The sequence below is a fragment of the Gloeophyllum trabeum genome (assembly GCF_000344685.1).
Source record: "Gloeophyllum trabeum ATCC 11539 unplaced genomic scaffold GLOTRscaffold_00012, whole genome shotgun sequence".
Taxonomy (NCBI): domain Eukaryota; kingdom Fungi; phylum Basidiomycota; class Agaricomycetes; order Gloeophyllales; family Gloeophyllaceae; genus Gloeophyllum; species Gloeophyllum trabeum.
Window position 1 is genome coordinate 801538 of NW_006920421.1, and position 21355 is coordinate 822892.

The 21355-nt window shown below is 52.7% G+C and overlaps 5 protein-coding genes across 5 annotated transcripts; 2 read left to right on the forward strand and 3 right to left on the reverse strand.

Annotated features, from left to right (window-relative positions):
• Positions 1-6321: 6321 nt before the first annotated feature.
• On the reverse strand, positions 6322-7840 carry GLOTRDRAFT_140314 (uncharacterized protein). Its single transcript, XM_007870734.1, has 2 exons — positions 7346-7840; positions 6322-7292 (listed from the first exon to the last, which is right to left on the reverse strand). Exons 1-2 carry the CDS (start codon positions 7588-7590, stop codon positions 6656-6658), a joined length of 882 nt encoding a protein of 293 aa, XP_007868925.1. The 5' UTR covers positions 7591-7840; the 3' UTR covers positions 6322-6655.
• A 384-nt stretch (positions 7841-8224) lies between these two features.
• Positions 8225-9556, reverse strand: GLOTRDRAFT_95517 (uncharacterized protein; the record flags this gene model as incomplete). The annotated part of the gene is made up of 1 exon (XM_007870735.1): positions 8225-9556. The coding sequence occupies one exon, from the start codon at positions 9554-9556 to the stop codon at positions 8225-8227; it is 1332 nt and encodes a 443-aa protein (XP_007868926.1).
• Positions 9557-12277: 2721 nt separating this feature from the next.
• Positions 12278-13544, forward strand: GLOTRDRAFT_46502 (MFS general substrate transporter; the record flags this gene model as incomplete). Its single annotated transcript, XM_007870489.1, has 3 exons — positions 12278-12657; positions 12711-13248; positions 13305-13544. Coding segments are annotated over 3 exons (1158 nt in total), but the record flags the coding sequence as incomplete, so codon positions are not given.
• Positions 13545-13609: 65 nt separating this feature from the next.
• On the reverse strand, positions 13610-16361 carry GLOTRDRAFT_79762 (uncharacterized protein). Its single transcript, XM_007870736.1, has 9 exons — positions 15968-16361; positions 15805-15916; positions 15644-15741; positions 15053-15588; positions 14774-15001; positions 14654-14717; positions 14534-14604; positions 13943-14477; positions 13610-13885 (listed from the first exon to the last, which is right to left on the reverse strand). The coding sequence occupies exons 1-9, from the start codon at positions 16155-16157 to the stop codon at positions 13797-13799; spliced, it is 1923 nt and encodes a 640-aa protein (XP_007868927.1). The 5' UTR covers positions 16158-16361; the 3' UTR covers positions 13610-13796.
• Positions 16362-19910: 3549 nt separating this feature from the next.
• GLOTRDRAFT_13941 (uncharacterized protein) lies at positions 19911-20809 on the forward strand (the record flags this gene model as incomplete). The annotated part of the gene is made up of 3 exons (XM_007870462.1): positions 19911-20285; positions 20340-20412; positions 20463-20809. Coding segments are annotated over 3 exons (795 nt in total), but the record flags the coding sequence as incomplete, so codon positions are not given.
• Between the last annotated feature and the right edge of the window lie 546 nt (positions 20810-21355).

Here is a 21355-nt window from a genome sequence, read left to right on the forward strand (position 1 = left end):
TACGATGATATGCACTGACACACAACAATCACCAAGGACCAAAAGGAATATACCTAACCCCCGTGATATGGGTGAAGGCAGTCCGAGACAACTGAAGGGTATTTAATAGTTCGAGGCGGAAAGGAGGAGTAAGACGCCGTAGGGTAGTCCGTAGGAAGACCTAGAAAAATAAAACAAAAAACCTTGACGCCTGAAACAAACACTAGTGGACGCTCCGGAGTATTTATCTCCGGAAAGTCGCAAACAAAGTCGCAAACCACGGAACCGAGTGTAGGTTCGGGCCCACGGGAGTAGAAAACGCTAAAGGGGACTTGTTTAATTTTTATTTCGCTATGTGAGACTCACCGGAGCTAATTAAATCGATGGCGGAGATAATTTACTCGACGAGTCAGGCCTATTGGCAAAGCTAAGATCGGTTATAATTCGCTAAGTTCGACGCTTTCGAACTTCGAGGGTCGCTGAGATCGTAACGCTAATTCTCTGAGATGGTGAAGTCGAAACTTGTTTTTCTGTATGCTACTTTGTACAATTTATACTACAGGAATGGCTTTGCGACCGTTCGGAGATAAATAACAAATAAACGCCGCTACCCACAGGATTGCTCAGCACTTGCCGCCGTTATACCATACACCATGCGACTCTCTTGCACTCCCACTTGCTCATCCCAGCCCCTAGAGGTTGCTTCGACGCTCCGCCACCTGCCCTAAGCAGTCCCATCACTCCGCGCGATGTGCTGGTCACGTGCTAATTACCTCCGGCCGCTTGCTGACTGATGCTGGCCTCATGGTGACTCATATGCGTCTGCACCTTCGGTAGTTTGATGGAAACAAGAGGGAGTGAGTGTTGGAGGTTGGGCATGAGGACGACGCCCCTCGATAGAAGTGCCCGCGGCCCCGGAGCTAATTCATCTAGAAGTCGCATTGGTTAAGTCGCTCCGGAGCTCCTGTTCGCGGAGATAAATTGTGGAATGGGTCCGTGTACGCCTCAAGGATGTTAGGAAGTCCGGAGCTAAATAGAAAAATTCTTTTAGAGCCCATAGAAGCCTAGAGGTGTGTGAGCGCTATGTCGAATAAGCTCCGGGGGGCTTGTACGATGTGCTGAGTCCTCGTTTTCGGGGGTCAGATGATCCTGAGGCTTATCACTGGTTCCCAGTGATACTGGGGTCAGGAACAACACTTGTTATGATTTTCCCATGCTTATCTCATTCCATTTTCATTCTGAGCATTGCTATTGGACAGTACCTTTCTCCGAGTAGACCTTCCCATGGACGCTATCTTCTTATCACATGGTATCTCCCTTGACTCACATTCTACCAATGAGCACCCTTGTATTTCTCATTTCTCTGAGTTACATTCTCACAGGATAGCTTACGCATCCTCTCTTATTGTTCTCTTCTTTGGGTATTAACCCCTATACCAGTTACTATATATACTGTACAAAGAATTTGCGGATGTCTTCGACAAGAAAAGCTCAGAGTGATTTCCTGAACGACGACCTTATGACCACGCAATAGATCTCAAGGAAGGATTTGTTCCAAAGAATCAGAAGCTTTACCCTATGTCACCATTGGAGCAACAGAAGCTCCATGAATTCTTGAAGGAAAACTTGTTGAAAGGCTACATCCGACCGTCAAAATCCCCTATGGCATCACCATTCTTCTTTGTAGGCAAGAAGGATGGAGATGTACGGCCTTGCCAAGATTACTGGTATCTCAATGAATGGACAGTCAAGAACACCTATCCAATTCCCCTGATCAGTGAAATCTTGGACAAGCTACAAGGGGCAAAGGTTTGCACCAAATTGGATGTCCGCAAAGGCTACAACAATGTCCGTATCAAAGAAGGTGATGAATGGAAGGCAGTGTTCAAAACCAATCGGGGATTGTTTGAACCAACCGTCATGTTCTTTGGTCTAGCAATTCGCCGGCAACATTCCAGTCAATGATGAATGAATTATTCAAAGACATGATTGACGAAGGATGGCTTATCATCTACATGGACGACTTCCTTATCTTCTCCAAGACAGCTGAAGAAGATATGGAAAGGACAAAAAGAGTCTTGGCACAACTAAGGGAAAATGACCTATTCCTCAAACTGGAGAAATGCTATTTTGTCAACCGGAAGTGGAATACCTTGGACTGATCGTCAAGGAAAACCACTGAGGCATGGATCCAGTCAAGTTGAAAGGAATTGCAAGTTGGCCTATCCCTAGGAAATTGAAGGTTGTCCCGTCATTCCTAGGATTCTGCAACTTCTACCGACGATTTATTCCACACTTTGCCAATATCTCTCAACCATTGAACGAGCTCACCAAGAAGGATCATCCTTGGGACTGGACAGCTGAATGTCAAACCGCATTTGAAACCTTGAAGCAGAAGTTCCTGGAAGAACCAGTGCTGATGATGCCAGACAAATCCAAACCATTCATCCTGGAAACCGATGCATCCAAGTTTGCATCAGGGGCAGTTCTACGCCAAAAGGATGTAAATGGAGACTGGCACCCATGCGGATATCCTTCACAGGCATTTGACAAGGCTCAACGAAACTATGAAATCTATGATAGGGAGCTCCTGGTGATCATTCGAGGACTACAGAATTGGGACTACTACTTTGAGGGTGCACCCCATCCAGTCACGGTCTACTGCGATCACAAGAACTTGCAGTACTATCGATCTGCACAACACCTAACAAGACGACAAGCTCGGTGGTCACTGTATCTGTCCAAGTTCGGTCTGATCTTGAAACATATTCCTGGGCCACAAATGGTGCAATCAGATGCGCTCTCAAGACGACCAGATCTATGTCCTGACGAGGAAGACGTTGACCAGGTGGTCCTATTACCAGAGCAAATGTTCAATAGTGTTGCAACTCCAGATCAGGATGAACGTATGAGCGAACCCTCTACACCTAAACCGGGGAAGGAATTGGAGATTCAAACAAAGCAGGATATACCAATGACACCATCCGAACCAAGCCCAATGGAACTCAAGGATGACCCAACGGAAAATGTATCCATGACAAAGGGCAACGAGGGTCCAACTGAATCAAAGGTTGATCCAACACTGATCTCTTGTGATGACCCCACGATTGTATGGATCGACAACCCTGACCTCCAAGGTGACATTCACCCACCCGATATCATGGAAGCAGAAAGGATCACGAACAAGCGAACACATGAACCAATGATCAACAATGACTGGATTCCCATTGACAAAAGGCCACGCCTAGATGGACAAGAACAAAGTACCTTGACAGACAGGCCATTGGAAATCCAAGCCATTGACGTAGACCGACATGATCAAATGGTTAAGGCAACTGAGATTGACTCTGTGGTATGCGATGCTCTGCAAGCCTTGAAGACAGGATCACCCCTTCCCCTCCGATCCTCACTCAATGATTGGAAACTTGAAGAAGGGCTTGTAAAATTCAAAGGACGCATCTACGTACCAGCCAATCAAGATCTACGCAGAGAAATTGTGTCTCAGTACCATGACTCTCTGCTGGACACCCAGGATGCTTCAAGACTCTGGAATTGGTTCAAAGAGACTATTGGTGGCCAGGAATGTTCATCTTTATCCGCAATTATGTTGATGGTTGTGCTACCTTTCAACAAAACAAAGTGAACACTCACCCTTCAGCACCTGCATTGAACCCCATCCCTGCCCCAACACGAACACATCCATTTTCTGCCACCTCGACCAAATCATGGTCATGGTAGACCATGCCCTAACAAAGGGGGTAATTTTGGTGCCATGTCACAAGATGATTGATGCAGAGAAGACTGCTCAAATTTTCCATGAGAATGTCTACAGACGATTTGGATCACCTGATACCATCATATCTGATAGAGGACCTCAATTTGCGTCAAAGGTTCTCCAAGAAACATGCAAGCTGCTAGGCATCAAATCCAAACTCAGCACTGCTTATCACCCTCAAACCGATGGCGAAACTGAGAGGGTCAATCAAGAACTGGAAAAAGATGGGAGATACTATTTTAGTTTTGCTTGTTATTCACAAAAAGGTATTCTAACTCATGGTCAAGAAACAGTATTGGGATGTGCTAGAAGTGTCCATAACAGTAGATGAATAGTGCAGCTATCACATCGAAGTTCTTCCCCCACAAAAAATTGAGGAGGAAGGGCAGTGTGGTCAAATGTGTAAAGGTCCGGTGGTGTGTAAAGGTCCGGTTGATGACTGTATATGGTGGAGCGACCATTTCTTCCCGACAGGACCCTCCTCCCTGCTAGCATGGGAGTGGGGAATGGGGAATGGGTTGCTGATGGGTTGTTGCTCTCAAGGGGGTTGCTGATTAGAAGTATCCCTGTGTTACAGTCCCGGACAACCAAAGACAACAAATTCAGCGACCAGATTTCCTGAGGTCCAGCAGCCATGGGAACCCCAATTTTATTGCAGAAACGAGTGATTTAGACTCTAAAGAAGAGATTGGCATGAGCCGATTTCCCATAAACCCCCTGTAGCCATCAATAATGGGTCGGGATGGGCCAAAATTTTGGCCGTATACAAAACAAATTGGGAAAAATGCGGAAAATATGCCAATCGACTCCTTTCAATGAGCTGAGTTTGACTCCGGCTTAAATCTAATAATTGGACCAGCCAATATGCCATAATAGCTCTCATAAGTAGGTAGCCTTACTGCGCCCCGTGCAAACATGTACAAATATACCATATTGAGAAGAATGTCACGTGATGCCAGCAAACGCGGGCTTCCTGATGCGCGCGTGTCCGGCCAGTAAGAGTGTCTTCAAGTCTGGACTAAGAGGGTCATATAGACGGGGCAAAATAGATTTTCATTGAAATCTATATAGCTGTGATACATGTGGCTGACAAGGATAATATAAAAGCTAACAATAAGGAAAATTGGTAACCCTAAGAGCACAAATCAAAGGAATTTTCAACAGTACGACTTGAACTCCAGACATCCAGCACAGAAGGCAGGCCACATAACCACACTAAAGAGGCAATACAATTCTTGCGCATTAAACTAATATAATGGCAATGTAATTGGCGTTTACTTAATACGGCGGGGTCCAGTTATTTTTAGTGACGCGGCCGGTGGGGTCGGAGGTCACATGATATTTTTCTCGAAAAGGTAATATTTGGTCGTGTTTACACGGGGGCGCAATAGCAAAGATGCTCATAAGTGCAGGCCAAATATGGCAGTCAAGGTAACATGTGCAATAAATTTGAACTTCCTTGCCAGTGGGCGGCCTCAGAAGGAGGTCTGAAGTCTTCGAAAGCCTAGATGCAGCTCCATGCAAGGGTTTACAGGTCCCCAAAGGCTCATGTCGGAAAAATCAGAAAAACATGATATTGCTATACAATGCCAGATAATGCACTGATAAGTCAATCAGGTTCGAGGAGAGTTATCGGGTTCAGAAATGATCAAAAAGCGCGTATAAGCCTCCGTCAGGCTGATCAGGCCTGACGGGGGTTACAAGCCATTATAAGGCATGATAAGCCCGGATAAGGCCATGGGTCCCAGAAATGAGAAAAAGAGGAGCCACTCACGCCACCCGATGGTCATCGACACCACTACCTAAGACATCACTTTAATACAGGTACTTCGACTTTGATTCGAACGAGCGGCCTTGAGTTGAACGATGATGATATATGTAAACACTAACGATATAACTACTACACTACGCAACAATAGCTGTGTGGGTCTCACATTGGTATATATATATCATACATACTGCCTTACCGGGCGACTCGTAATTACCGTCGCTCGCGCTCACGTCCTCTGACGTACGGCTCTTGTAGATTTCGCCATAACTTTAGACTTAGACTATAATGCTACCGTAGTCAAACATGCCACCTTTAAAACACTCAATCCGTGTAAAGGCTACGACCGTATTTCAAGATGTTTCCGACGTACAGGTCTACTACAGAATTCCTGTGATATTACAGCACCACCAGAAGCCCCTACCTAATCCAAGCCTGACAACATCTGATAAGGGCTTATCAGCCTTGAAACATAACATTATAATGCCTGATCAGTCCGTCAGGTTCTGTCAGGGCTTATAAGTCTTTTCCAGATTTTCCGACACAGGGCATGACCTGGGAGGTCCGGTGACTGTGTAGAATGTTGTTGAAATTGCCCAAAATTTTGGCCGTATCAAAAAGTCGTGGGAAAAGTAAGGGGACCTCATTTTTGGATGTTTCCAGCCTCCCTGAGTCCGAATCTGAAGTCAGTTTCCCGCCAAAAAATCTCGTTCGATCAGAAATCAATTTGTTGCCTTTGCTTGTCCGGGACTGTAGTACATACACTGTACAAAGTGTATAGCAGAATCACTGCTGATTGCATCGAGCTACTAATACATACAAAGCCAGACAAGCCCCATGCAATGGGGTACACGAGTAATCTACTGCGGTGCAGGCTATGATATGTTTCGGTTTGCGACAGTAGGGTATATGGTATCATGCGTCTAGCGCAGAGTGCAAACGGTCAACGCTGGGATCCAAGAAAGGCGGGGTTACGGATGGAGAGAGGGGGTGAAGATTAGGAGGCCGTCGTCGAGAGGCCTGCCGGGGACGGGATATGAGGGGTGAGCAAGGGTATCTTGTGGTGTGGGTGGGTGGGGTTTATGTCGGAAAATTGGGGAGAAACACGGACAACAAGGCGCCGCGAGGTCACGTTAGTACACATTCGACCACGAAACGCACTCATCGCGCGACGAGAACCCCGGGCCCGCATCGAGCTGAATCGACACGCCCAGGCTGGACACGCGCATGGGCCGCTCTGCGCGGAGCCCCTTCACGGGCTTGAGGAACGCCCACGCCGGCACCGCGCCCATCTCGACCTCGCCGGGGTTGAACACGCTGCTGCGGCCGACGACGCACCACCCGTCGTCGAAGCTCTGCACGACGGTGAGCTGCTCGCCGAGCGCGACGACGAGCTCGTCGGGGAGCACGGGGTCGAACGTCTGGCGGACCTTGCGCTGCGCGGAGTCGCCCGCGAAGGAGAGCGAGGAGGCGGTGGAGAGGCGATTGCTGCCGACGCTCATGATGGAGTGGCGCGCGACGGAGAGGAAGGAGCCGACGGAGGAGCGGCGGGAGGCGCCGTCGTGCGTGGGGGAAGGGGGCGTGAGGTGGGGCGCGTTGAGCGCGAAGGAGAAGGGGCGGAACGGCTTGGGCATGGAACCGCTCGAGGAGTAGTAGTCGAGGATCTCGTCGCGCGACGCGTCGGGCCGTATCGTCTTTGCGGGCATAACGACGTTCTTAGCGGCCAGATTATTTCTGGAGAATGTTTCGCCATGGATGCCGACTAGAATGCTACGGACTCGATGTCAGTGCTGGTGCTGGGCAGAGGATAGCACGGCCCTTACCTCGGCGGAGGCTCTTTATCTTCCTTCTCCTCGACAATCCCGCGGACGTTGAGGAACGCTGCACCGCGGTTCTCCTCTCTCTGCTTCTTCGATCGTTTCCGGATAAATCGCAGGCCAAAATAGGCGGCGAGACCGAGAACGATGACTCCAGCTATCACGAAACCAGCGATAATAATCCCCATATTGGAGGAACTAAGGCTGCTGGACGTCTCATCGTCGCGCGGAACGAGTACAGAGGGAGGCATGTCGGGTGGGGAAGAGGGGGACGTCGTGGAGGCCGAAACGAGCGTGTATTGTAAAAGAGCGAGAGGGTATGTACTGGAATCTCAGCCGGCGCAAACGAACGCAGGAAAAGTCCCGCTAATAGCGACGCTACTAGTCGTGGCCGCGGGGATGGCGGGGCGGGCCACTGGGACGGAGGTGTGTGAGGGAGGCAGCGGTTGATAGCGTCCCATTTTACCTGTCGCAACCAGCGACGTCGGAGCACTCGGCGCTCGTCCGCGGTGTCCCATCGCGTGCGCCACGTGCTTCAGTAGGCCTCCGAGCCGGGCTTCTTCCGTTGCCACGGGGATCTCAGATAATCTTAGCCGTTTATTTTTAGCTTGGCATTCACCATGCACACAACTCCAAGACGACGTTCGCTGCATATGTTCCAAATGATTAGGTAGCAATAAATAACAAGTCAATGGTTCGAATAACAATAACACAGGCTGGTCGGATTCAAGCCAACCGCGGCGAACAGGCAAAGAAAGGTAGGGCGGGGGTGGGGCAAGGTAATCAGGAATAGATGCCAGATCGTTTCCTGCTTCGGGGGGAGGAAACGAAGCGACGGTGGTACAGGTCGTACACGATCAGACTGTCCATGGTAGAGTCGGCATCCTACTCGTTGTGAGTCACAGTCGACGTTCCCGGAGGCAGCGGGAACTGCCCGACACTCATCACCTCCTCGTCCCCGTACGTAGAGGTCGACATCATAGACGGCTGCGCCGACACGCGCAGCTCCTTGTGCAGATCCGGCACGCCCGGCTCCTCCTCCGTGGGCAAATCGAGCGCCGCGATGAGCGAGCGCATCGCGCGGTGCGTGGTGTACGTGACGGAGCTGCGCGCGGTCATCACGCTGTCCGCGTTGCGCGTCGTGCGCTTCGTGACCGCCTTCGGCGGCGTCTGCACGGTGCCGTTCTCGTCCGCGAACGGATTCGCCGCGCTCGTGCTGCTGACGCGCAGGCTCTTGCTCCGCGGCCGCGCGTCCTGGGCGCCGAAGAAGGGGTTGTTGACGCTCTTTCTGCGCTGCACGGGCTCATCATCGAACGGATTCGAGACTTCCAGGTCCTCCGGGCGGACGACCTCGGCCGACTCCCATTTGTGGTTCTGAGCGTGCGATACGGTGGTCGGAGGGGTGGGAATAGCGAGATCTTTGACGGGCGACATGGCACCCCCATTCGACATGCGCAGAGACCGCATAGACAAGAACGAGTCGTCGCCAACCGTTTCCCCGTCCCACGAGACCGTCGGCGTGCTCTCCGCGCGGCCCATGAACTTCCGCGGGGGCGCGCCCGCGCCGGACAGCTCCTCCGCGAGCCCGGGGTAGTACGAGGAGACGGGCACCGGCGGGAGCTCGTACTCGCTCGCGGACTTCTCCGACGCGCGCGTGCGGATGCTCGGCGACTTTTTGAACATGTTAAACTTCTCCTCCTCGCCGACCTCGCGCGTCTCGGGCCGCGCGGTCTGGCCCTCCCAGCGGTCCTCGTCGTCGCCGAGGCGCGCCCACGGCTCGAGGCGCGAGCGCCGCCGGTCGCTGTCGCCGCTGATGTTGCGCGCGCCGCGGCGCTTCGCGTCCTTCTCGCGCTTGCCGCACCAGAGGACGAGGCAGATGAGCAGGCCGAGCGCGGCGAAGGCGCCGATGCACGCGCCGACGACGGTGCCGATGGGGATCTGGTTGTCGGTGTCGGAGGCGGGGGCGGCAGCGGCGGCGCTGGTGGATGCGGGGGGCGGCGCGGTGGAGGACGTGGCCTTGGGCGAGGGCGTGACAGTGATCGTGGGGAGCTGCGCGGGGACGTCGGCTGCGGCCGTGGACGCAGAGGAGTCTACGACGAGGCTGCCTGTCGCAGCCTGTGTGTCAATGGCTATGGTGGTGCCAGCGGTGTTGATGCCCACCGCAGCGGAGAGCGACGGGACTTGACGGCGGTGTGGGTATAGTGGCCTGATAGGCATGGTTCAAGCCAGGCGATGGGGCGGCGGGGGTAACGAATGATGGTGGATAAAAGAGCGTATAAAAGCAACCCGGGCTTGCAAGACAGAAGGGAACTGATTGTAGGGGGAAGACTGGAACAGAGGCGGCAGTTCAGCAACGGACGGCGGGCGAGGTGATTGTGAATCGTGATGCATGATTCGGGTACTCACTGGTCAGGAGAGCCTATCGCATCCAACGCGAAATGTGCGAGACGTGCTTGTGGCCTGCCTGGGGCATCCGCCAACTGACTTGTCGTTCTCGGCGCCGTCAAAGGGCGGCGTATGCGATGGAGAAGATGGACGGCGGCGGGAGCGTTACCAGCTGTTGCCACATCAAACCATATTTCCCTTTTTCGGTCAGAACATGAAACATCATCCCACGACATAACGTGGGAACCCCCTCGAACCCGGTTCCGGTCCTCCTTCCGATGGTGGCACGCACAGTGCAGTCATGACTTGACGTTTTCTGCCTTGGTCGTCCCCCACTCTTGTAATATTGTCTTTGCTGCATGTTTATGGCCCGCTTGGAGACTCGAATGAGGAGTGTTTGGAATGTTTTAAGTATAGCGATGGAAGACGTTGACATATCTTGCGGGACTGATAGGACCAAGCCGAATCCGAGCTAAGCCCTATGGAAAGTCTCTTTACTTCAAGTTTGTCTGGCTGGCTGTGCGAAGCGCCTAACCCACGGTGTCTCCAAAACGTCAAAGGAGCGGGTGTACATGTGATGCGCCGGGAAAGCTTTTGTAGCTCCCCCTTACGTGGCAATGCGGATTGCATTCATGTCCTCGTCCCAGCAGCTAGTACCGGAGCCTCCGACATTGGGTGACATTGGACTGCATACCGTGATTTGCATCCTGGTATGCTGCGCTGGCTTCGACCCGCGAACAGAACCTTGGCCGGCCAGGTTCAAATGGACTTCATCTCGACATTCAGGCGGATAATTATTTTCGTGCAAGATACGGCGCTCCATCCTTTTACTAACAGGTCGTATAGAAGACCCACGGCTTCGGATTAGGTTATCTTTGGATATCTGCTCTTCTCATGCTACTGCCACGGCCCTAGGACTTGTTTTGAAGTTCTTCCTATGTCTTCTAGGAACCGGGATATCTGGCATTATCACTATGTCCCAGAAAACCACTAGTCGTGCTTCCAGTCTGTGGTCCCTACCACCACTACTATAGCCTTACTTGCTGGAAGTTTTGTTACCGGAAGGCTTACCGCAAACCCGCGACCAGTCGCGGCTCCCTATCAGCACTGTGGACGGTGGATGCCTAGGGCTATTACCTGCGCCACTTGCGGGAAACGTCTTTTAGAAGGCTCATGCCATGGTAAGATAATGGCTGGGCGAGTCTTACGGCGGGACCTCCCTGCCTACGACTGTGGCACTTCTGATGCGCTGAAGTAGGGGTCGTCGTTGGCGCTCGCACGGAATTCCAGGATACATATGCTACCACAATAGACACGATGGCACTCGTGACGCGGTGCGCTGGAATACGCTTAAAGTCAATCCTTTTATCGTACTATGGTGATAGTTCCCTGTTCTCATTCGGCAGGCTGCTATACCATACCGAGGTAAATAAAACATTCGAATGAACTCAAGCCGGCAGATGGGATAATTCTGTAGGAGAGTCACGGCTCATGGTGCTTGCGTCGGTACGTTTTGGGGCTCCTGCGGAAACTGGCCATGGGTTTCCCGGTAACGCACTAGTACTAGAGTTGCTTGGGGCGATTGTCTTCATTCTAAGCGCCCGCTGCCAATCTCGCTTCTGTTTCACATCTGGCCGATGTGTGTGGGCGATCTACTCCGTTGAGTCTGCTACCAACAGGCCAAGGAGAGTCGTAGGTTTATAACTGGACACTTGTCCCCTCCCTATCGTACGGTCTATCCAACCGCCTTCAAGGACCGTAGGGGACCAAGATACTCAAGCTCATGACTATCTACCAGGAGCAGACCACAATCACTTGCAGGCTGCCGTCTTTACTGCGAGTGCTATACTCTTATCCTACCTCTGAAGGTGTTGCTCCTTATTCTAACGCAGGCTAGCCGCGGCTCTCCCAACATGTTCTATGGAATGGCCCCGAGGGCTTCTCGAGTTCTGCTCTCATAACTGCGGGGCAACCGTCTTCGAGACCCATACCATTGCGGCATGGACACGAGGATGATCCTGGTTCTCGTGTTCCTCAATCGCAAGGCCGCACTGTGCTGATCACTCGGCTCGAGGTGTATAAGGCCCAGCACCCGCTCACGAACAGGTCCTTCTGCTTGGGCGACACTTTCGTCTCACTTCTCGCCCGCCGTGAATGCCTGGCAGCACATCTTCTGGCTCTACTTGTACTATGGAAACCTCACCCTCACCCTCGGCTGTTATTGCACATTCGTCTGAAGATATAGAGAAATCCCGTATCTCATCGTCCAAGGAGGTGCATGTACCACCGAGTCTGAATGCCGAGGCTCCCCGGAAACCCATCGGTGATACTTCGGAGACGACGCTCAAGTCTGAAGAAAGCTTCACTGCATGCGCAGAGGATATCCCTAAAATGGAGCTTCAACTGGTCTCTGAAAAGGCAGAGAGTTTATCAGAGAAGCTCACGATCGCGAATTCAAGCAAATTAAGGTATGTCTATCTATAACAATCCTTTCCTTCGATATTCGCGCATCCTCCCAACTTAACGTGTTAATCTCCGTGCAGCACGCGAGACCGCTGGCGTCTCTCCGCCGCATGTCTCCTCTCCTACCTGCTAGGCATCCAAGACTCCGCCCTAGGCGCGCTGATCCCCTCCATTGAGGAATATTACCACATCGGATATGCCCTAGTGGCCATCTTATTCATGACCACGGCGATAGGCTTCGTGCTCGCCTCTTTCGTCGCGCAGCCAGCCCACAGCCGTTTCGGCAGATCTGCCTGTCTTGTCCTGGGGAATGGGATAATGACCGTAGGATACGTCATATGGACGGTGTGCCCGCGCGAGTATGGCCCGCTGGTAATTGCTCCACTGCTCATCGGGGCGGGGGAGGCATGGCTCTTGGCTCAGATCAATCTCTTTGCCAGCACAACGCCTAATCCGACCGTGTATAATGGGTATGTCGGATGGATGTTACAAGGTCTGCGTGAATGACATGTCTGATTTGCAGTTATGTCCATGGCTGCTACGGGATTGGCGGAGTCTCCGGTCCTCTTATTGCCACCGCTATGGTTTCGAAGGGAATAAAGTGGTCCAACTTCTACTTCATCCCTCTAGGACTATCTGTCTGGAACGGCGTTTTCAGTGGTATCGTATTCCGAGAACCAAAGATGCGGACAGAGCGATCGTCAAGACAGAAAAAATCAAATATTATGCTAGAGACCCTTCGCGATAAAACTACGCTCATCACCGCCCTCTTCATGTTCGCGTACTCGGGCTCGGAAGTGAGCTTGGCCGGGTGGATAGTGACCTTCCTAATCAATACCAGAGGCGGCGACCCGAGCAAGATGGGGTACGCCGAGTCTGGCTTCTGGGGCGGCATCACCGTCGGCCGTTTCGTCGTCAGCCACTTGTGTTTCAAGTACGGCGAGCGGAAAGCGGTGTTCGCGCTACTGGGAGGAGCGATTGCTCTGGAGGCCATAGGGTGGGCTGTCCCGAGTGTCATCCCTGACACCGTTGCGATTGCGCTTGTCGGCGTCCTCCTGGGTGTAAGTCAAGTCCCTTGTGTCATTCGCTGCCGGACCCTGACGGAGTATATGCGCAGCCGATATATCCTTGCACTATGTCAGTCGTCACGAGGATACTCCCCAAGCACCTCCACGTCTCGAGTCTATCACTTATATCAGCTCTCGGTTCGTCGGGTGGTGCGGCCGTACCCTTCACCGTGGGTATCATTGCACAATTCAAAGGGCCCTATGTTGTTCATCCTACCGCCATCGTCGCCTTTGCACTCATGGAGATTTCGTGGTTCATACTCACTAGAGGACAGACGTTACAGTCATGAGCAAGCATCCTGTCGTTATTATGCCGTAAACGAGTGGGGCACGTCTCGAAAAACAATCCTATAGACACCTTTCAAGTATATTAGAAAACACTATTGCTACTACTGGTACACGATGCTCAGCGAACAAGGAACCTAGCCCAAAACAATACAGGATTCCAAAGTCATTAATACATTTTAGAGCGCCCAAGAGGATTGTCGGGCAGAAGCGGCCTAACGGACGGAGGGTGAAGCAAGCACGGAAGCTTCGAGACTTCAAAATAAGGCTCCTACGTGATGGGTCTGATACTGCTGTTGCACCGCAGGATTTGGATCGTAATCATATTGCCCCATCCAACTGAATGCTACAGCAGGCGCGCAAGTGAGTATCAGAAAATGATTCCCGTACGATCAGGGCTTACGGTCATTATTGAACAAGTTTGACTGATCCAACGATTGCATCGATTGCATTAGTTCCTCATCTCCCGGCAGTGGAGGCTGGAACATGTCGGTGAAATTCATGCCCAGCATGCTAGCATCGGTGCCGTTCGCGGGCCTCGACACGAAAGGATCCACACCATTCGCAGCGGGGGCGAACTGGTTGAACGACAGAGCCTCGCTCGAGGGTTGCGGGGACATAGAGTATCCAGAACCCGGGGAAGTGTGGGTAGACTGAGAGGTATCGTATACCGGTTCGATATTCTCCGAGCTACCCGATCCATCGTGTGCCCTTTGCGAGCGGGCTGAGCGGTGGCGTTTCAGATCCGTGTTCTGGTCCACCTGGGCAATGGGTGTCGCCAGCAGACCCTTCAGGAATCGCGAGTACAACTTTGGTCCGTGGCGGTCATCGATGGATACTTCCGGTGATCCCAACAGATCAATGACTTTCTGCACGAGACGCCGTATCTCAACCCGCTGATCCCGGGTGAGGTAGGAGGCAAACTTCGGTTGAAGTAGCTGGAGAAATATCAGCCTATGAGAATCACAGTAGTAACCAAATCCAAAGCACCCACCTTGACTAAGAAAGAGGAGGCGAAGGTTACGAATACACTCTGTGCTTCGGGTCCATGTCGGAGATAAATCCCTGCGCACTGCATCAGCACTGGCGTACTATCAAGGCACATGTTACGTACTTTGAGCAGGTACTCCAACATCATCTACCATAGCAGTCACTACGTCAGAGGCAGCTTTGAAGCACTTGAGCGGAATACATGAGCACCGCGCAATTGAGACAATCGAGCAAGTCTGCTTACTCTGATTAAGAACGGGTTATCTTCCGTGTGGCCCTTGCCAAACGAATGCTGGAATCCATAGGACAGTGCAACTAGTCTGGCATAGCTGTATGCTAACTTCAGCAATCCAGAGCGGAAGCGGATCTGGGGATCGCTCAGGTCTTGCTGGTCAATGCACGCAAACCATCGCTCGCCCAGGCTCTTCAACTCTTCGTCCGTCTGCGTCGCAATGGCCTCGAAGTCGAGATCCTTGGCCCGAATCAGCCAAATGCGGGACTATAGAGAGACATAATCACACACCGTACGCAGCCCAGTGGGATGATTCGGGTTACTGTATATTTCCGCCACGAACTTCGCCATCGTCTTCAGCTCCGCATTGTATCCGCAAATGTGCACATCAAACCCCGGCATATTATACGGCGAGCTATGCCACCACGACTCCGAATGGTTCGCTACAAAATCCGTATTTTTGATGATCGGACTCTTACCGTACTGCGAGCTCGTCGAGCGGTCCACGTTGAAGCAGTTCAGCCACACTCGGGTGCGGTTCAGGAGCTCGCGCGCGTGCTGCTCGTTCTTCGGTTTCGCGGTGGTTGGGTGGTGCAGGTTGAGATCCGTGGCGATGCGGATCGCAAGCCCGAGGTAGATCCAACTGCGGTCGTCTTCCCAGCGTCGCGTAGGGACTGGGTAAAGGCTCATGAGGATGAAGCCTTGGACCATCTCGACGTTCTTCTGCCCTCGCGTGAGAGCATCGCCGGCGGCGCATCGTGCATACTCCATAGCCATGGGGTACAGATCGGGACGCTCGGGGTAGAAGCGCGAGGCAATGGCGCATACTACAGCAGATGCCTGAGTTTCCGCAGTCGGATGGAGGTACGGGGTAGTACTTACTGACAGTAAAGAGGAAGGGGGAGCGGACGTATGTCTTCTGCGCGGTATATAACTCTGGGTCCAAGAGCGACACCGACAGGTTTATGTAGTCGTAATATCTGTCAAAACCAAGTTAACGCACAATTATCCCTGATTCACAAATGCGATGACGAGATTCGTACAGCTTGAATAACTTGTCCACTTCCTCGAGGGTGACGATCCCCCTAGCTAAGATCGGAGCTGCTTGAGCCAACTGCTTGTCAGCTAAGACCCTTTTCGAATCAACCGCAGGACCTTTATTTTCCGTTAGGGAACTTCAGTAAGCCAATTGCAAGTACTACTCACTCGGCCTGAAAAAGTTCTCGTTGGCCAACCCGAGTTCGGTCTCTTCTATGGCTTCGGCCTCTTGGACCGGCAAAACCCTCTGCTCTTCCGGACTGGACGGACCTTCGTCGCTATTCCTCTTCTTTCCCTTCCTCTTGGTCTCCAACGACAATTTAGCCATCAATCCAAAGGGCGCCGCCTCAGGGGGCATTGTCGCGAGCTTCTCTGTCGGAGACGACTCGTCCACAAGAGTCGCGTACTCCGTCTCGTCCTCGTCCTCGTCCTCATCCTCCCAGTCCTCCCCCTCCTCCAGCTCGCCGTCGAAGACCAGCCCGCGCACCAGGCCCGCGCCGCCCAGCCCGATGAGTCCGTCAAACTTCGCGATGCTCTCCCGAGCATTGTTGATCCACTCCTGCACGTCCGGCCCTGCTTCCTGCGGCGCCTGTTCCGAATCCGACGAGATGGAGAAGGTGGGCGAGCGGAAGGGTGCCGAGGAGGGGGAGGTCGAGGCGGACGGCGAGGTTGCCGCTGAGCGCTGGCGCTTGTTGGAGGCTTCGAGCTGCTCGATGAGGCGCTGGATCTGCGCGGCTTGGTCTTGGATCTGTTTGATCAGGTGCTCGCGTTTTCTTTTGTTCCGCGAGAAACGGTGGATAAGCTTGGACTTCGAACTATGATAAATAAGGTTGACCGACGTACGGTGGTGGTCGGCGTTTCTTCCTGCCTGGGATGATGCATTCTTGCCCGGCGTTGCTACACCGTCGACAGGTGTCGGTACCTGCCATGAACTCGCATCTGACCTATATGCAGGATCGCAGAATCAGTATCGCAAGACGAGCTGCATATATGCTAACGCAGGGCGACCTTCAAGCCTTTGCAGCGGCTGCATGCCCCGAGACTGCGATCATACCATTTGAGCTGTGTACGTATGAAGACAGTCGGCGACGGATACTTACGGCTTGTGACGCAATTCCTCTTCGCGATCTTCCTCCTCTTCGTCTCTCTTCACCCTCTTCAGGTTGTTGCTGAGACCTATCCCGGCGTGCTGCGCGGCTTCAAAGTCATAGCCATTAGTCATCCCGCTGTTTAGATTCAGGGTGGGTGGCAATGCGGTGGGCGAGGTGGTGGCCCACGCAGATGGTGAGCTGGGGTTTGAAGGGCGCTGCGGGTAACCTTGTTGATAGCCGGAGAGATGGAGGAACTGCTGCGATGGATAAACTGTCGGGTCGAGATTCGGGCTGCTGCCCGTCATATTCTGGGATGACGGTGCTTGAGAAGTGGGTGTGTTAGTGAAGAGATTTTGATGGTTATGCTGCTGGAATCCAGCATCCGACAGGCTGCCTATGCTGTTTTGTGTCGTATACGGCCCATTCTGATGAGTGGTTGTCCCTAGTTGCATTGGCTGCTGCTGCTGCTGCTGCTGATATGGAAAGTAGGATTGGCCGTTCATCGCGGAGCCGAACGGAAACGTCGACTGCCCTGGCGCCATCGAAACCTGCTGGCCTTGAGGCCTCCGTTGGCGCTGGTCGAAGGCAGACATGATGGTGGTAAGGACCAGAAACGATCTCGCTTAGACGTTCTGCCAGTCTAAGGACGGATCCGAGCTGTGAGAAATGTTTGGTCCAGAAGGGATTTATTGCCGTGTATTGGCGCCACACAGCAAAAAGGGCTACAGGCAAACACGTCCGCGATTTATAGACTCTGGGCTTCCCTTACGGAATGGACCGCGGTATCGGGCGAGCTAAACGCCGTGTTGCTGTGCCTTGCTCTCGTCGTCGTCAGAATGGATGCCTGTCACCGAGGCAGACGGCGACCAGAGTGCATTCGGGGTTGCCAGAGGCGACGCCGACTTCAGCGTGCATTGGCAGGATTGTGCAGGGGTCAGCGTTGTATTTGAGCGGAGGCAAAATGCATGGGATAATGAAAAGCGGTGCATGCGGTGCGTATCTAGATTGGCCGACGCGAAGCACCTGCCTTTTTGGGACCACTCATCCTATGCTAAAATCTTGTGCCTTCCTCCCATAGCCTCAGGGTCTCCGAGGCAGTGTAAACGTGTAAGCGACCCATAGCGCCTCGCGATACCTACTGTCTTACTCTGAGACGACTCTCAGCTGCTGTATCGTTCGTGCTATCGATGCCTTATGTTTAGACGCTCACAAACTCACGCTTCCTATCCATATTCCATATTGGGGTCGTATCCTTTCCTGGCTATACGCATTTGTAGGTGACAATCCCGATACGAAGGCTCGATTCATCCTCGATATAGTCACTTTTGTGGGGTGACTGTGGGTGCCACATTTATTCCAACCTGTCTGTGCGTGCATCGGCCACTTGCCGGAAGCGTCTATCCCCGTATACAACGGTGACGAGCCTCGATGCGGCGTCGTAACACCACTTAAGTCTATACTCCTCTTTGACTCTGCTCATATGTTGTGAACGACGGAAGCACATGGGATGGGGGTGCGTCCCATCATCTCTGTCTATTATAGTGGGAGTTGGCAGTGATGCGCTGTGCAGTTGCTTGCACATGGTCGTTTTGCAGGGAGCTGAGTAAATCTCACAATGTCTATGTCTCTTGATTGCTCCTATGTTCTGGCTCAGCGTACTTCCACTTCCTCAGCGCTCCGTTGCCCATGGAGATTTTGGTTCTGTTCGCGAACTTCTCCCTCTACATCCTTAATATCATTACGCTGAACCAAGATTGAGTTTAATATGTGATGCAGGCGACTTCGGCGAGTCTTAATGGATACACCGTTGCTTTGCAGTCTCATACTAGACAGTCCGTTCGTCTTTCGTTCTCCGCTCTTTGCGAGTACTCCGGGGCTTACCTCGGCTTCTCTAGATAGTCCCTTTGAATGCCGCTACCGCATGGCGGTTGCCAGCCTTGTCATTTGTCTGGCGACATTTACAAATTAACTTTCCCGAAATCGAACCACCAAACATATCTCCGGAATCCAAGATCTGATCCATCACCTCTATGTCTGCCCATGGTACCTCTAGCGACGTCGGAGTCGCCCCTCGTCTGCGATCCGCACAAGAGAGTTCCGCGACGTCTGGCAGTTAACCCGCCACACTCGGGAGAGTCCGAATACACTGCGGGAGTTGCAGTCTTTAGGGCCGGGCAAAGTATTGTAGGAAAGGGAATTCCGCGGGCTCTGGTTGGCTGGAATATTCTTTGGTAGAATCTTTTTGTCCGGCCCTAAGCTGCAACTCCCGAGGACCGAGGACCGAGCGATTCCACGGATTTGGTGGCGTGGTTTCGCCTGATTTCGCATCAGTCAAAGGCAGGTTCCACGAACCACAGAAAAGCTTGGATTGTCCATGACCGGGCAGTAACACAGACAGTTTTTACATCCAGTTGGTTGATCTTTGCCTTTGCGCATGCCGGATAGGGGAGAATCGCTGGTCGTTGGAAGAGCTTCTCTCCCCGACTAATCTCCGACAGCCCCTTCGTATTCGCGGCAGACTGTTATTCCTCTACACGACTTCTATAGCTTCTGTTTCCAGTCAGTACAGTAGCGCGTTCATTATCCCCTCAGGGAAGGGCAAAGACGGGTGAGTCATACACTTTTATAATGCGGTCATATTTATAGGTACAAAGCTGCCGTTCTATACACGCAGGACCCGCCAGCCATTGCGCGTGGGGTATTTCTGGCCTTCCCCCCGCGCTTCACCGTGAGGATCCCTCGCGATAGTATGCGTTCCTTCGCGTCCCACATCCCCTCTTGCTGTCCCATTTTCATTCTTGACGCCTCGCCTACCTATCTCGGCCGCTCTGACCTATGTGTCACTTTAAGCTGATGAGGACTGCAGCTTCGTCTTTACTCGCACTCTGCCGCTTCGCCGCGGCAGTCCTCGTGGACGCGAACCCGAACCCGTCGAACAGCAGGTAGTACCACTTATCTGATACGCGTACCGCTTATCTCGCCGCAAAGGATCGTCTAACATTATCCTCCTCGTTCGTACGTACAGCGATGACCCGGTCCTGCAGTACCGCCCCGCGTTCACACGCTCCATGCCTGTGCAGATCCTGCTCACGGGCATCATCTTCACGCTCGCCGCGATCCTGCTCATCCAGCTGCTCTTCACCGCGCGGTACCACTGGCAGCTCTCGCCGGGAAACTATGTCCTCCAGGTGACGGGCGTGATTAGTCTGGGCAGTTCGTTGGTGGCGTCAATGTATAAGATCCTGACGGTGACGGCGGAGGAGAGCCAGGAGTGGCCGTACATGTTGTCGTATATTGCTGTCGACATCCCGCCGCTGCATAATAGAGGGAGCTGGGCGACAGCGGAACTTACGGGATGGTTAGTGATGAACGGGATCATCTCTGCGCTTATTCAGGTTCGTTCCATTCTTGTTTGCCATGACTGGTGCAGGTCTTGACCGCGCACATAGATGGTGCATGTGCATTTTCTCACTCTGCTCTTCCCAAGCAAGCTGGTGAAGAATTTGATATTTATCCTCTTGGGTATATCCGATGATTTTTACTACGAGTGAGAGCTAACCAGCATCCCTTAGTTCCCCCTACCATCCTGCACGGCGTAGTCCAAGTCCTACCGGTATGGACGAACCCCACAATTGTCTCCATGTCGCACTACCTCGCCAACATTTGCAGCGCAACGCTCGCCCTCCTCTTCACGCTCATGCTGCTCTACTGGGCCTTCATTTCGAACCGAAAGAACGCGTGGCGCACGGAGGGCGGGACGGCGGCGTTCGGCGTTGCGGCAATGTTGCTCAGCATCATCATGACAATCATGACGTTCGTGTACATCCCGACGAAGGACCAATACGAGTGGTACCCGGAACTGGTACATGCGATCATGATGTGGCAGAGCTACTTGGGGTGGTGGTGGTGGGCCGGGTCGCGGGCGCCTTATCTCGTGAATGGATTTGCGGAGCCGAAATCAAAGAAAGGGGGCCCGCGAGCCACGCGGGCTGCTCAACCTCTGAAAAAGGGGAATGGGAGGCCGATCAGAACGAGTACGGTTGGATTTCTCGGACGATTGGACCATAGTCTCAGACGAAGGACTAATGCAGGAGATGGGGGCGTAGCGAGCTTACTGATGCGCGAAGTCAAGCTCAAACCGGAGTGAATGATGGGTAAGGACCTGGGGATTACAATAGGCTTTTTCTGACGGTCAAAAACTGTAGACAACGAACTCCTGGTACTCATATGGAACAGAAACACCGGTGACCAAGGACTCGGGTGGCCCAGTGAGGGCCGGTGACATGAATGTGTTCTCGGCAAAGGGAGACAACAGGGCCGTTTACGGGGTATCTTGTGCAAGTAGGATGTATCTTTATTGTACTGTATCAAAGAGCGGTAGTTGTGTATCACTTCGTATACTGTAGTAGCATCCATGTATCCATCATCCCGTGAACATCCAGCTGACTGTTATTCGTCGCTAAGT

What these genes read in the sequence shown, in the direction of transcription:
- GLOTRDRAFT_140314 (XM_007870734.1), bottom strand. Translation starts at nt 7,590, where the DNA reads ATGCCTCCCTCTGTACTCGTTCCGCGCGACGATGAGACGTCCAGCAGC. An exon ending in GATAAAGAGCCTCCGCCGAG is followed by an intron (nt 7,293 to 7,345) that starts GTAAGGGCCGTG and finishes TCGAGTCCGTAG; the next exon opens with CATTCTAGTCGGCATCCATG.
- GLOTRDRAFT_79762 (XM_007870736.1), bottom strand. Translation starts at nt 16,157, where the DNA reads ATGCCCCCTGAGGCGGCGCCCTTTGGATTGATGGCTAAATTGTCGTTG. An exon ending in CGAGAACTTTTTCAGGCCGA is followed by an intron (nt 15,917 to 15,967) that starts GTGAGTAGTACT and finishes CGGAAAATAAAG; the next exon opens with GTCCTGCGGTTGATTCGAAA. An exon ending in ATCCCACTGGGCTGCGTACG is followed by an intron (nt 15,002 to 15,052) that starts GTGTGTGATTAT and finishes ATTCGGGCCAAG; the next exon opens with GATCTCGACTTCGAGGCCAT.